This window comes from Medicago truncatula, chromosome 7 (assembly GCF_003473485.1).
Source record: "Medicago truncatula cultivar Jemalong A17 chromosome 7, MtrunA17r5.0-ANR, whole genome shotgun sequence".
NCBI lineage: Eukaryota > Viridiplantae > Streptophyta > Magnoliopsida > Fabales > Fabaceae > Medicago > Medicago truncatula.
The window spans coordinates 34,159,300-34,174,274 of record NC_053048.1 but is presented as its reverse complement, the minus strand read 5'-3'; the positions used below and the strand labels follow the sequence as shown (position 1 = coordinate 34,174,274).

General features: G+C 32.4%; 2 protein-coding genes across 3 annotated transcripts; one reads left to right on the top strand and one right to left on the bottom strand.

The window, feature by feature from the left end:
- Window positions 1–209: 209 nt before the first annotated feature.
- LOC25498843 (serine/threonine-protein kinase AtPK2/AtPK19) lies at window positions 210–4,685 on the bottom strand. 2 transcript variants are annotated; one of them, XM_024770189.2, is made up of 7 exons: window positions 4,531–4,685; window positions 2,706–3,638; window positions 2,494–2,576; window positions 2,278–2,398; window positions 2,002–2,175; window positions 1,356–1,463; window positions 210–750 (listed from the first exon to the last, which is right to left on the bottom strand). In XM_024770189.2, the coding sequence occupies exons 2-7, from the start codon at window positions 3,351–3,353 to the stop codon at window positions 451–453; spliced, it is 1,434 nt and encodes a 477-aa protein (XP_024625957.1). In that variant the 5' UTR covers window positions 3,354–3,638; window positions 4,531–4,685; the 3' UTR covers window positions 210–450. The 2 variants fall into 2 exon arrangements, with proteins under 2 accessions (XP_024625957.1, XP_024625958.1); XM_024770190.2 differs by having other exon boundaries at window positions 4,441–4,576.
- Window positions 4,686–7,352: 2,667 nt separating this feature from the next.
- Window positions 7,353–13,940, top strand: LOC25498842 (uncharacterized). The gene is made up of 7 exons (XM_013593797.3): window positions 7,353–8,056; window positions 8,161–8,241; window positions 8,881–8,955; window positions 11,797–11,841; window positions 11,938–12,027; window positions 12,680–12,781; window positions 13,638–13,940. The coding sequence occupies exons 1-7, from the start codon at window positions 7,454–7,456 to the stop codon at window positions 13,818–13,820; spliced, it is 1,179 nt and encodes a 392-aa protein (XP_013449251.1). The 5' UTR covers window positions 7,353–7,453; the 3' UTR covers window positions 13,821–13,940.
- The last annotated feature ends 1,035 nt before the right edge of the window (window positions 13,941–14,975 follow it).

Here is a 14,975-nt window from a genome sequence, read left to right as displayed (position 1 = left end):
AATTATTGTACCTTAAAAAATTGACATCATTTAATGTACTTTGAAAAGAAAAAAAATCCAATTTTGTAGAATATAATCTACAAGATAGAAAAGAGACTGAATACTTATTTAATTCTCCTATATGATAACAGCTCAAAGTTAATTTATTTTCAAAATGCAAACCATTAATCATCTAAATAACTAAACAAATATTATCCTAAATAACTTGATTAAAGAGTATAAATAATGCAATTTATTTTCTCCAAACACAAGTTCTAGCAAAGTCAGCTCAACAATTGTAGAGCTGCATGGCCAAAGTTCACATGACTACTGAATTGAAGCGAACGATGAAAATGTTTCTTGATACCAATTCATGCGACAGTGTATCACTGTTCACAAATACAAATACAAATACAACTACTAAGAAATAGTGTTGATATCTTAAGCCAATGCCAATGCATGGTGTGAAGTTCAGCAAGCAGGGCTGTTATTTTGAAGAAAAGAGGCTGCAGGCCTCACATAAGAGAAGTCCTTGAAAGGGTTTCCACCATTTGGACTCCCAGCTGGTGAATCAACAAGAGGCATATCAGTCCAGCGCTTGTCAAAGTTTGCAACACAGTGCTTCCCAGCAACATCTGGCCGAAAACTTGGTTGGATTTCACGTGCATCCAACTTCTTCCAATTGATTGGTTTGAACCACTTGTGTCCTTTAATTTCTTCAATCCCCTTAGCTCCACAACCCAACCGCTTTGGTGCCTCCTTATTTAGCAGCTGTAACACCGTAGCAAAGTATTAATTAATATGATAAGAGGAAAGCTAAATAAAATTTGAATCTAGAAAATGATCACTCTTGTGTGGAAAAACATTCTACAGCATTTCAAGAAATGTTACATAAGGGGGCATTTGGAAGAACTTATTTGCGTTTATATTACATAAGCAGTTCTGTGAGTTTATGGAAGAGTTAATGATATCAACTTATGATATTATGATATGTCTAAATTATTGTTAGCATATTTTCATAAACTACTCCGGATAGCTAATCATCATAACTCATAAGCTGTTTTCAGCTCTTTCTTTTTATTGTAAAAATAGTTTATACATAAACTCTTTCACGATACACAAACTCTTTCACGATACCCATTTGTTGAATAAGCACTTAGTTATACGGAGACCCTTCAACATTGCATAACTGAAACTACTATTTTTGATGCAATTGAAACCCTCCTAGGGATGCATGCCTAAATTAATAGTTAAATTTTGAAGACAACAAGTCATGCAAAACTTATTTATGTTGCAAATAATAATATAACTTTCAGATAATGATGAATTTGATCTAGCATAATTAAAGGAAAATTATTCGGTGGACTAGAGATTACCCCTTTCAACAGTGCATGTGCATCACTTGACAAAAATCCTGGCAGCTTAATCTTGTCCTTCACTATCTTCTGCTGAATCTTCTGACAGTTCCCACCACAGAAGGGCGGCTGCAAAGGAGGTGAAACAACAAAAACAATCATTTAGAAACTCCAAAAGGACCTAGCAGTTATTCATTACCAGGTCATTCATTTTACAAGCATATAGTATTCTTATAACTAAACAAAATGAACCAATTAACTAAATAACACAAGTGGTCAAGTCGTAGATATTTACTAAAATTGTCAATGAGTGTCACTAATAAGCTTCTAAGTTCTAACTAACTGATTTAGCTATACACAGATGAGCCGAACATGAGTGCTTTTTAAGCTCATAGTCATGCAATAAGCCAACTGCCCCAGAATTTCAGTAGGTGCAACTTTGAAGCTTGAGTACATTTAATTAAATTGAATATTTATACTTCAAATATAGGGACATTGTAAGATTATTGAATAAAAAGATATTTTAGCCTTTTACCATCTATTTAAAAGAAACAAACATCATATGGCCATCTTTTTCTTAAACGTGTACATACACAGACCCTACCCACAACAAAAAATAATGCAACTATGAAGATCCAATAAAATTTACAAGAAATAAGATAGAAACCTTCCCAGTGAGCATCTCAAACAGTAAGATGCCTACGCTCCACCAATCGGCAGCCTTGTCATGGCCCTTTCCAAGAATAATTTCAGGCGCCATGTACTCCGCTGTACCACACAATGAATTAGATCTTGTGCTTTCTTCAAATTTTTTTGCTAATCCAAAATCAGTCAACATGACCTAGTAGATGAATAAAAAAAATATTCAGGTCAGTTATGACATGCGCAAAGCAGGATTAAAAATCAGTATGAAAAACATGAGGTAAGGAGGTCGGTATCATACATGGCCATCAGCGTCCATTAGGATATTTTCAGGTTTTAGATCCCTATGCATTATTCCCTTTGAGTGGAGATGGGAAACTGCAGAAACAATCTCGGCTGCGTATATGCGTGCTAGATCCTCTCTGAATACACATAGTTTAAGATTAGAACCACTACATTAATACTGCAAATTAAAAACTGAAACATTAGACACAAAATAACTCAAAGCTAAACTTACCTGAAAAGGCCCTGGTGATAAAGCTGAAAAAAGAGATGGCCCCCGTTTACGAAATCCAGCACAAGATACAATCTGTATTTTGTCTGAAATGACATATACATAACACATCACTTTCGATTTCTATTTTACAGTTTATATTCTTAATTAAGATGAACCGTTAACAAAATGTGAAGGACACTACAAAACCTTAATACAAATTTGAAAACAAATACCTGAAAAGAGTATCTGAGTTGTACAACAAAGGGGTGCTCTATCTTTGTCAAAATCTCCCTCTCAGCTTTCATGTATTCAGCATGGTTTTTCTCCATAATCTTGTCCTTCCGCATAACCTTCATAGCATATATTTCTGAAGTTCCCTTTTTCCTCACCTGGTACACTTTTGCAAATGCACCCTGCCCCACAACCTTCAAAACCTCAAAATCTTCAATGCCAACTCTTCGGATCTCCATGAGGTTCCCGTCTTCATCATTCAAAGATTCCTCGATGATAACATTCTCAACGGAAGACTCTTTGATGTCTTCAATGGTCTCTTCAGTGACACGCTCCACTAGTTCCAATGAATTGTCAGAGTCAGACTCGTGTATGGTGAGCTTACTGAGTTTAAGTGATTGGCTGATACAACTAGAAGGGCCAACCAGAGAATGTGAGCGGGTGTAAATGACTTCTGGGTCCTCGTAAACCAGCTCGCTCGATTCATCAATAGACTCGAAAGAAGTTGAATCAATGTTATTGACTTCTACAGTAAGTGGACCAAAGACATCAGAGAAATCTAGCTCAACGTGATCGGTGGTTGCGGTACCAGGATCGTTTACGGGAAAGAGCAATGGTTTGTACATGCCAGAAAACTGAGAGGAAACCATATTTCACCACTCAACGAAAAAAGGATCTAATCTCTAACGATGCTGATGACCAAACTAGTAAATAACTATAGGTTAATCGGACCGAAGAGCACCCTCACTGCTGATGGACTCCTATCAACGGATTGAATGAGGAGGAAGTTGATGTAGGCAAATGCAGTTCCAAGGAACTTTGGTAGCAGGCAGATCAAAATCCAGCAGAAGAGGCCGTTGTTCTTGTTTCCCGAATAGCAGGAAACCAAGTATGCTCCAGTGGTTGTTGAACTCATGAAGATCCGAATTGACAATCTGCATTTCAATTCAACCAAAAAAAAAAGGAAACAAAATGAAAAAACAAAACAGGAGAACTTGAATACAATCTAATCATCATGTATAAAACCATAATAGCACTGTCATAAATAAAACATCACAAACACTTAATAGCTCACAAGAACAAAAATCAAAGCCGAGCAAACAACCACTGTGGTCTCTGAATTTGTGCGGCGCCGTCACTATAGTCTCTAAATGTATCAAAATTGCAAACACATCCCTAATACCTAATATGTTATTAGTTTGGCAAACTAGATTAACCAACAAAAAATATATTCGAGGATTAAATAGACTACCAAAAAACAGATATTTAGTAGATAACCATTTTGGTTCATGAATATGTGAGACGCTGCACATATTGAAATTGCAAACACGTCCTCAAATCTGTTTATAGGTAGTCTATTTAATCATCAAATCTATTTTTTGTTGGTGAATTTAGTTCACAAAACTACAACAAATTGGGTACTAGGGTTGCATTTGCAATTCAATCATGAAACCACCAATCACATACATGATTACCATGAAGAAAACAAACCACCAACAGAGATTCATAATTCATTCAAATTTTAGTTCTTAATAAAACAGTTAAAAAAAGTTACTTTGACAATAAAGGAATCAAAAACAATAATAAAACAACAATATCACAGATCAAATACAAAAAAAAAAAACAGAATTTCAGATCGGAAAACACAAAAACTTGTTTGTTATCCTGAAACAATAAATAAATAATCAAACAAAACAGAAAATTGAGAGAAACCCAATTGAAATTAAAGAAACTAACCTACGTGCTGAGAATAAAAATCGAAACTTTGACTGATATAAGGGCAATGAAAAAAATAAAATTTAGAAGAAAGAGGGGTTGCGATGTTACCAGGGAAGGTTGCGGGGAAGAGAACGCTTCGAGTATTTTAAGGAATGTGGTTTTGTGGGAAAAGAAATCGCGTCGCCACTTAATAAATAAAGTAAAACATGTTCTGTTCTATTTTGATGGTTATCTTTTTTTGTGATACGTGGCGTGATATGAATGGGGTGTGAGTTGGTTCCACTTGATTTCGTGGACTCTCCTTCACTTTCGAATTGAGGATGCGAATATGCTCTTTGTTTTTTCTTTTGCTAACTGGATGGTTAGTGTGGTGTACTTTGGATTTTGTTTACATAAATAGAGGGGAGAATATTGACACAAATGATTGACTAAATAAATGTGGATCAAAATTCCGTCAAAAATAAAAGGGTTAATATATGTTGTGATTTCCGGTTAACCTTTTGTAAAAAAAATTGTTTAGATTTCAACGCGATAATTTGAAGATTTTTTTTATTTTGGATCTTCATGGCATTAAATTAAAAAATTTAAGATACTTTTACCCTCTATAATTTGAGAGAATTTCAGTTTACCCCTATCAATCATATCATCGATATTTTAGTTTCTCTCTTTGCCATATCACCAATTTTGTACAGTCAAAATTCATGAAGATCCAAAATCAAAAATCTTCAAATTACATGGTTGAAATCTAAACAATTTTTTTACAAGGGAGTAAACCGAAAATCGCCAATATTACAGAGGAATAAACATATATTAACCGAAAATAAAATGTTGGACGGAAAATTAAAGAATTTTGTTTTTTTTTTTTTGGTGGTAAAGAATTTTGTTTTTTAATATTGAAATTAAGGAATTTGTATTATCTATTATCTATTGTATCTATATTTCCGTTTTTTAAAATATGTGGATTATCAATAATATTTTATATAAATTTGTGGGTAAATTACAAACGATGTCTATACTATATGTAAGGAAAATAATTTCTTTGGCTCTTTTAGGTTGATTTTTTCTCTTTGCAAAATTACTCTTAACTTTCAATACAACCGCACATGTAACAAATAGATAAGATTAAATTCAAATATTAAAACAAAATGTATGTGTCCGATTTTTTCTTATCGTTTAAAAAAGATAATGGATGAAAGTAAATTCAAATATTAAAAAAAGTGTCACAAACACAATATTTATTTTTTTATTGCCACACAAAATATAATGTAACAAACAATCAAACACAATATTTTTTTTTGTTACAACAGTCAAACACGATATGGGTATATGTCAAAAAAAAATTCTTTATCTTTAAAAAAAAGTGTAACAAAGGTTTAGATGAGATGACACAAGTCTCTTCTAGCTTAACCAAGGTCCTGAGTTTAAATCCAGCCATGGGCATGCAGCAGCGTTAAAACTCTTGGGGAGAGCTTTCCATCGATTTGGGTCTCACGATGCTTGAGGGATTAATCTCCGTGCAGAGGATACTCGGTTTACACCAATAAAAATATGAAAGTGCAAAATGTATATTATTTATATCTGTAATTTTTAATCAAAATCAAATTAATATTAAGGCTTAAATATGCTTTCGTCCCCGTCATTTGGGCGCGTTTTGATTTTCATCCCTGCAAAAAAAAAATTGAAAAACGTCCTTGCAAAAAAAAAATTGTTTGAAAAAGGTCCCTGACTGCACTTCAGATCTGACTTGGCATGTTATTTGCCACGTGGCAGTTGCTGACTGTGCAACATGGCGTTGGCGTGACATGCCACATAATATTAAATTTTTAAAAACATTTTTAAAATTCTGAAAATTATTTTTTAAATTAAAAAATCTGAAATAATTTTAAAAAATAAAAAAAATCCGATTATAAGCTTTAGCTTTAGTGACTGATAAGTCCCATTTTTGTCTCTTGTTGCGACTGACTTATTGTAAGCTTTAGTGGTCTTTTTTGGTACGCCTTTGTGCTAAAGAGACCACCTTGTTGGTGTTAATATATTCCATTAAGGTTTGTTTAAAAAAAATTATATTGAGAACCGAGCAATTATCAACAATTTATCGTCTATGTCAAATCTATTATCATGAACTGTATTAATTTTAATGTATATTTTTTATCGTTTAAATTTTTTGCATGCTAAGCGCGGAACCAAACAAACTGTTTATTATTTAAGTAAACATATTCTTCATAATCATATTGCATACGGATTGAAGATACTTCAATCCATTGTATTTTTTATTTATTGGTGACAAATAGTCATATTATTCTATAAATGTGCAAGGAGTAGCCATCATAATCCCTCACTATATTGAAAATTCAAAATAATATTTGATTTTGCATTTTGTTAATTAAAACAGTATGTGACATTAAAATAATTTTTTATTACGCATAATAACTCTTTTCTTGTAAAGATATTGATATGACAATGAATAAATACTTATAGGGATTAATACGACAACGAGCATAATGAAGGATTGATGACAAATTATTAATAGAGAATTTTAACATCAATAAGTATCTTTGATTAACGCACTTCATAATTAGTGACTATTTGATACATCGAATGATTACTATTGTGTCTATTTGTTACACATTCAAGATCAAAATAATTATTTGCCAATTTATTGATAGACATTCTTTAATGAAATCAATATTTTCATCCCAAATTATATATCATTTGATTGTCTCAAATTATATGTCATCTTATCAATTAATCATCAGTGCTTATTTTTTCGTTGTGGTCGTTTACTATTGATTACTTAAATTTTTTCAATTCTCTCAATTCATAATGATATTTTTCATAAAATAAAATATAATTACATTTCTTAATTTGTGAAATTGATTTTATGAAAAATTGATATAATTTCTTATTTCTGAGGAAAAAAATCCCATTGCATTTTTAAGCTCCAAAGTCACTTAATTATCACGCAGTAGAGTTTCATGCAGCAAGATAGTAATCTACCTCTGCACCACCTGGTGTTGTGCTCTTCCTCACCATGACTGATTTTCTCGCTATAAACCCACTTTCCATTTCAGCTACAGAGTCTCCATTGTTCCCCTTTCTCAATTCACACCCAACTTCATCATCAACCAGAACCCAATTCAGCTCAATTTCCTTTTCCCCCTTTTCTCCCAAACTCTCCAAAACCAGTGGCAACAACAGTGTTTCCTCAGCTTTGAGCTCGAGGTCCAATGGAAAGCAGGGTCCACCATCAAGGGGTCATAGCTTTTACGACGAACTTCAATTTGAGGACTCAAAGGAGAACAATTTCGGGTTAGAGTTGGAGGGTTTGTCCAATGAAACTGATGGGTCTATCCCATTTTTTGAAATAGATGAAAATGATGATAAGGGAAGTGGAAATAGTGGGACTGAATTGGGAGAAGATGAATTGATTCGAGTTCAGGGTGATGGAGATGAAGATAGGGATGGGGTTGATTTGAGAATAAATGACAAAGTTGAGAAATTTGGTGGTAATTTGAGATTAAGAAGAGGTAAACAAGTGATTAGAAGGTCGAATTTGTTGGCGAAGCAGGTGATTAGTATTCAATCTGCTCTTAGTTTGGGATTTGTCTCACAGCTTTGGGTGGACACTACCTCTGTAAGATAACAGCACTTTCTTTCTTTGTTTGTTAAAGTTTTGTTTTTTGGAATTTATTTGGATTGTTTTGTTTGTTTTTATGATTGGTTGAATTTCAATTTCAGTGGATGGTCTTGTTTGTAGAGGTGAGATCAAACTTGCTTTCTGGGGATTCAGAAAAATTCTTTCTTGAGGATATCAGTCAGGTATAACAAGTTTGGAATTAGGAAAGACTAGTTTTTTTTTACTAAATTAAGACCGATAATGTCTACATGCTTGCTTCAGTTTATAATACTTTTTGGGAGTTCTTTTGACTGCAATGATACCAAGGATAATCACTTAGGTCAGAAACATGTTAATGTTAATTATAGGTGTGTGCTTTTTGTTGTGGGAGGAGGGTTGAAAATTGTTTTGCTTGAAATTTCCAATGCATTATGTTCTACTTCTGATGGAAAATTTGCAACTTGGCTTGACACTGTTTGGATAAACAACTTAATTAGGTGCTTATAGCATAAATGTTTATTATATAAGTGTTTATGTATAAGCTATTTCTATAACAAAGGATAAAACGAAGTCAAACTGTTTCCATATAAGCTATAAGTTATTTTCATAAGCTATCATGGATAGCTTATGGAAATAAACCCAAAACAGTTTATAGACATATCGTAAGTTATTGCTATAAGCTCTCACAAACAATCTCACAAGTGCTTTTTTTTTTTTTTTGGAAGGGAATCTCACAAGTGCTAATCCAAACAAACTTACTCTTGTGGTTGCATGGAACTCGTAGTAATAAAATGGTTTGACAGGAAGTAACTTCTTGAGTTTTTTGCATGTTCCTTTGTTAGGTTGGGGATGTTGTCCTTGTTCCGGATGAAAGTGTTATAGACAACGAATATAATATGATTGGATTGGAGACTCTGGTATGATTTACTGTTTCTTGTGAATTAACTTTTTTATATGATTTATTGGAGGAGTTCATTCATATAGTTTGCCCGAACAGGGATAGAAAGACATCTTTAATATTATGTTCAAAACTTTGATTTTTTGCTGAAACAAAGTAAGATAGTCATGTTTTATGCAAGACTGACATCATGCCTTAGAAAGAAACTTAAGGCTTAAATATGTTTTTCATCCCTGTAATTATAGGCCGTTTGATTTTTCATCCCTGACCTTACTAATCCTTCCATTTTGCCCCTGTAATTACTAATCATTTGAAAGTTCGTCCCTCTTCCTGGATAATCACTACCACGTCATCAAATTAGCAAAATGGCATGGGAATTGACAAAAATACCCATGGCTTATTTTTAAAATTCTGAAAATTGTTTTTATAAATTAAAAAATCTGAAAATAATTTTAAAAAATAAAAAAATTCTAAAAATATTTTGAAAATAACTTTTTCGAAAAAAAATGAAATAATTTTTCACATAATTTTAAAAAATATATAATCAGATTTTTTCGAAATTAATATTCTGATTTTTAAAAAAAATCAGATTTTTTAATAATTTTCGAAATTATATATTCTGATTTTAAAAAAAATATATAATTTTCCATTTTTTTTTCATATTTCAAAAAATATATTTTTTAAAATTATATAATCGTAAATTTTTTCGAAATTATTATTATGATTTTTAAAAAAATCAGATTTTTTAATAATTTTTGAAATTATATATTCAGATTTTAAAAAATTATATAATTTTATATTTTTTTCATATTTCAAAAAATTATATTTTTTTAAATTTTTTTTATTTTTTAAAATTATTTTCAGATTTTTAAATTTTTAAAAATAAGCCAGGGGTATTTTTGTCAATTCCCATGCCATTTTGCTAATTTGATGACGTGGCAGTGATTATCCGGGAAGAGGGACGAACTTTCAAATGATTAGTAATTACAGGGGCAAAATAGGAGGATTAGTAAGCTCAGGGATGAAAAATCAAGCGGCCTATAATTGCAGGGATGAAAAGCATATTTAAGCCGAAACTTAATATTGTTCAAAGTATCAAGGCTTATATCCACATATTTTCTTCCCATGGTTTGTAAATTATGTGAACATAACATCCGATATGATCTGCAACTGTACTATTCTAATGGATAATGTCACAGGCAATGCAATATCTTAATCACTCTCAAAGAAAATGTCTAAATGCTTTGTTTTCCTACCTTCGCATTTTTGCTTGAATAGAATTAGATAGACTTGTTTGGGGTAGAGAGAACCCTAAGATATCTATAATAAGACCCTGATACTCAACAATATTATTTTGTTCCCCAGTAGGAGTGTGATCTGCAGTGGGTTCAACTCTTTTCTGGACCCCACCATGGTAGGAGTTTTATAGAACCTAGTTGCCCTCTGTAGGAATGTGAGAGCAAAATTTAACCTTGCCTTGATTGAACAATTACAACTGTTTCCCTTTAAACTAGAAAAAAGTAACCTCTAGAAAAACCAGTGACAAATAAAGTAACAAAGAAGGTGGCATAACAGTAATTCCTTTTCGGATACTTATAGCTATAACACTTGGCACCTGGTTGGACCAGCATCCGTAACATGATCTGATGCTGTTTGTTGTTTATTTATGGATTTCACGAGGAAGTAAATATTTAAGTCCATATGTTAAAATCTTATTTGAATGTGTTCAATATACTCTCACTTTCTCACATTAGTTATCCTATTCCTGTGGCAGCATAGGATTTTATTTTATAGAAAACACTAGGAGTGGATAGCGGAGTTTCTAGAAACCCAAGAACAGAATGATATAAAATGGGTGTATTATTTACTAAATGAGAATGATCATTGATCACAAGAGTTCCCCCCCTATAAGCCCAAAGAGGAAAGCTCCTACAGAAGGTGAACACCCTCTGCCTAGTCAAAACTGTAAAACTGAATGCCAAAAGTATGATAACCTCCTCATGACACTACCTTTCTATATAACCATTATTCACGTGACAAGGCTCCTTACAACATAACACAACTAACTAACTAATAACTGACTTTCACCCTCTAACTTCTTTGTGCTGTCCAAATGTTGGGTTTAGGGCCTAAGTCAGTATCCTATCAGGAATTAGAGTGCTTCCCTACACTTGGAAACTTGAATGAATTTTTCATTTGACTTGTTAGGTAGCTTGAAATTATGATTTTTTTTCTTGGTGAAGAGGGAAGTCATTGAGCAATTAAACTGGCATATGGACTTTAGCAAGTACACAGTCTCAGTCTTAATGCTGTAAGGTATAGCATTACTGTGGAGAGAGCCAGAGAGGGGCACGTGGAGGGAGGTTAAAAACAATATTATTAACCAAAGTTGCAGTAAATTGTTACAAATTTATACAAGAAGTATTTGTTGGTCATTGGCTAAGTAGCTTGAAACCAGTACGTATATTACAAACAAAAGAAATGTTGGTGGAACCATTTCCAGATTTTAGCGAGTCATTATTGCAAATAGTCATGTTGTAAATGATAGTTGATTCAAGTACTTAGTAAACTGAAGGCATCTTATTTCTGGTTAAGATACACGACTAGTTGTGACCAGTTAAATTTTATCCATATGAAAATCGGAAAGTGGTCACTAGTAGAAATTACGATTTTCCTCACTTTTATCCAGATTTCCAGTACTTTATATGATTTTAAATAGCAACCATTTCTTTCACTCTTTTCAATTAATCATCATAGGAAGTAATTCCGTGGATTTTTTGGGTGTCAACCTTGGCTTCATTACCACTTCTCTCAAGTTTATAGAAATTACTAGATTTCTTAATTTGTTTGCATTTGCTAGGTTGGATACAGAGTTGTAACACCCTCTCTACGAAATATCGGAAAGGTGAATATTTGTTTCTTGCACCATGTTGTGTACATATATTTACTGGTTTATTTATCTATAATCTAATCATATAATTATGAAAATCTTAACTCTTAGGTGCGTGGATACAATTTCAGCATCAATTCAGGTGCTGTTGAAGAACTTGAGATAGACTCATTTGGATTATCCATCATTCCATCAAGTTTGGTAAGTGGTTGCTTCTTTGCAAGGTCATTAGTTAATACATATTGCATGCAAGTTTTGTCAATGTAATTGGAAATATGTATCCGACTCATGCATTATTGGAAGAAAGGAGGAAATGGGAGATCTCTCAAAAAATAGTACAATTATAATATGACCCTTTAATAAATGGAAATTCTTACCACGGCTAAATCTCACTCAACAAAAGCTAGCTAATAGAAATTAGGCGAAATTCCTGTTTTGGCCTCGCTTTCCATTTAGTCCCTTGTGGGTGAAATTTTGCAATTTGGTCCTTTATAATCAAAAGTGGCCTGAATTCAATTCATCCGTGTTAACTCACTGTTTGTTAAAATGACAAAATGTGACATACCAAAAAAAAGACAATGTGTATGCGATGCGTCACTGTTATATTTTATGGCATCACAGTGGGCATTCTTTTGGCCATCCCTCAGCCAGCATTTCAAATTTTGGGGTTAAAAATATTAAATATGTATACCTGTTCACACAAAACCTGCAGTTGTAGTTGCAGCTGAAAAAAACTAGGGGCTGTTGTATGACTTGCAGAATATATTTGTTTCATGGATAAAAAACAAATTTGAAGTAATTCACAACTTGCTACCTTCATTCTTCAATATTTTTTTCTATTTAATTATTTTAGGTGAGTACCTACTCTTTGATGGTTGAGGATGTACTTGAAGTAGTGTCTGATGCTGTTGTTGTACATGAAGCTGCAGCTTTACGAATACAAAGGCTTTCCAAGGTAAATTTAGTTCAAAAGTAAAACTGCCAAGTGACAGGTTTTCTTGGTCGGTTGCTTCTATTATTTTTTTAGCTGCTGAAATTTTTTGTCTATGAATTCCTCTCTCCAGATTAGGTTGCCCAGGTAAAAAGCAGCTGATAAGCTAGTTGAATCATTTTTAGCTAAAAGCTAGACAGTGTTAAAATAGCGTATTGAATAAGAAGTGTTTCGTAAGATTAACTGGGAAATGATATAAAAGAACATGCTTATACTTTTTTTTAATGTTTTAGTTGATTTATATAAGCTTTATATTTTAGTTGATTTATATAGGCTAAAGTTTCTTATATTTTGGTTGATTTATATAAGCTATAATTTCGTATATAAAAGAACATGTTCGCACTACTTACCTCTACTTTTGTCAAGCAAGCTAATAAATTAATCAAATAAGCTAAAATTGGCTGAAATGACTAGTTATACATTATTTCACACCCATTATTTCCAATTGTCATGATAGATACACAAATATAACAACATAAGATCATGCTTTTTAATAGTGTTTATGCATGGAAATATAGGATACCTTATTTTCATTTCCCCTGCTTATGGCATACGAACTCCATATTTTTATTTAGTCGTCTAATTATATTCCTGGTCGGATTTGTTCATTTTCATCTGAAATAGTTGACACCATCTTTCTAGAATCATTCTTTTCCCTATTCATTCTGGAATATGATTTGGAATTCAGCGGGGAAAACTTGCTGAGCAGTGCGGTTTCCCATTACAAATAGATAAATAATTCCAGGCATCCTTTTAGCGTTTTGGTAACAACTCATTTATTGTCTATCTGATCATAAAACTTCCTAATTTCCTTCACCAGGGCTTTTTGGGCAACCAGAATGTGGGAATCTCGGCGGATGATGTCGAAGATTATGAATATGAACAATCTGCAACATATGGTCGTGTTTCAAGGAGAAGGAAAGGTTTTGGAAGAAAGAAACCCAATCCAAGAGAGTGGGATAATAATGAAGATAACTGGGAGCTTCCCATGGATTACCTCTAATCTTGTGGTTTTCTGCCTCTATACTCCTAAAACTATGGCAATGGAGTCCTCAATTTCTTTTGAGAAAAAACAGAACGGTTCCCTGCTCATAAATTTCACAGAAAATACATTTTATTGAAATGATAGTAATCTTTTCTTTTGTTTTTGAAGAAAGCTTTATTTTGTATAGTTTATAGTTTATTCTATTTAGATTAGTTTTTTTAATTTATTTTACTAATGTCCTTTACCTTTATTTATTTTTTTATATATATATAAAAATATCCTTTACTTGTATCGCCTATTCCATGATGAATAAATGTTGGGTATGTATTTTGTAATATAAAATTTCCCATAGTTTGAGATGGGTGGTATTTGTGTATTTATTTTTATAAATATATGCTTCTTTATGGAGTAACAATGTGGAATTTGATGAAATTCTGTAGTGTGTCAATTCTTATAAACAATTTTTTATTCAAAGGTTAGTTAATGAATTAGATAATGTCCAACGACAGTTACACAGGGTGTTAAGATAGGAGTAATACAAACGGCAAATACACTTCACATCAAATCAAAACCTACTTTCAAAAAAATCAAATCAAAACCTAAATAAAGCAATATTGAGCAAAAGAGCTCTCAAAGAGGCGGGGAAAAAAGTCACTATAAAAGAGAAAGACCAACCTAAAGGGAAATAATTTATTCATTGATGTAGACCGTAGTAGGAACTCTCCCAAGAAAAAAAAGAGCGGGAGGGAGCCCCTAACAGCATCATTGTCGGTCCTTTTTTTAGTTCATACACAAACTAAATATCAAATGTCACGGTGATCAATTGGATTGTAATGTGATTTGTTTAGTCTATTGCATTCACAATTAGGATGTGGATTGGGTTTAGTTTGACAACATGCAATCAACTATTAGATGGTTTAGATTTCTACTTTGAATTGTAATTGTTTCTAAATCTAAAATAATTAACCGTTCAATCTTAATCAAATAATCTAGATTAAAGTGTGGTATATCATAATAGCAACAATATTGATAAACAAACACCATTGATTTTCTCTTTATTTCTCTCATCCTAGCACATCATCACTAATCTCTTTCTCTCTTTGTTTTAAGGTTTATACACACTGTCAATAAGTATACACAAAATATGGATTAATTAAAGTTATGTTAGCTAAT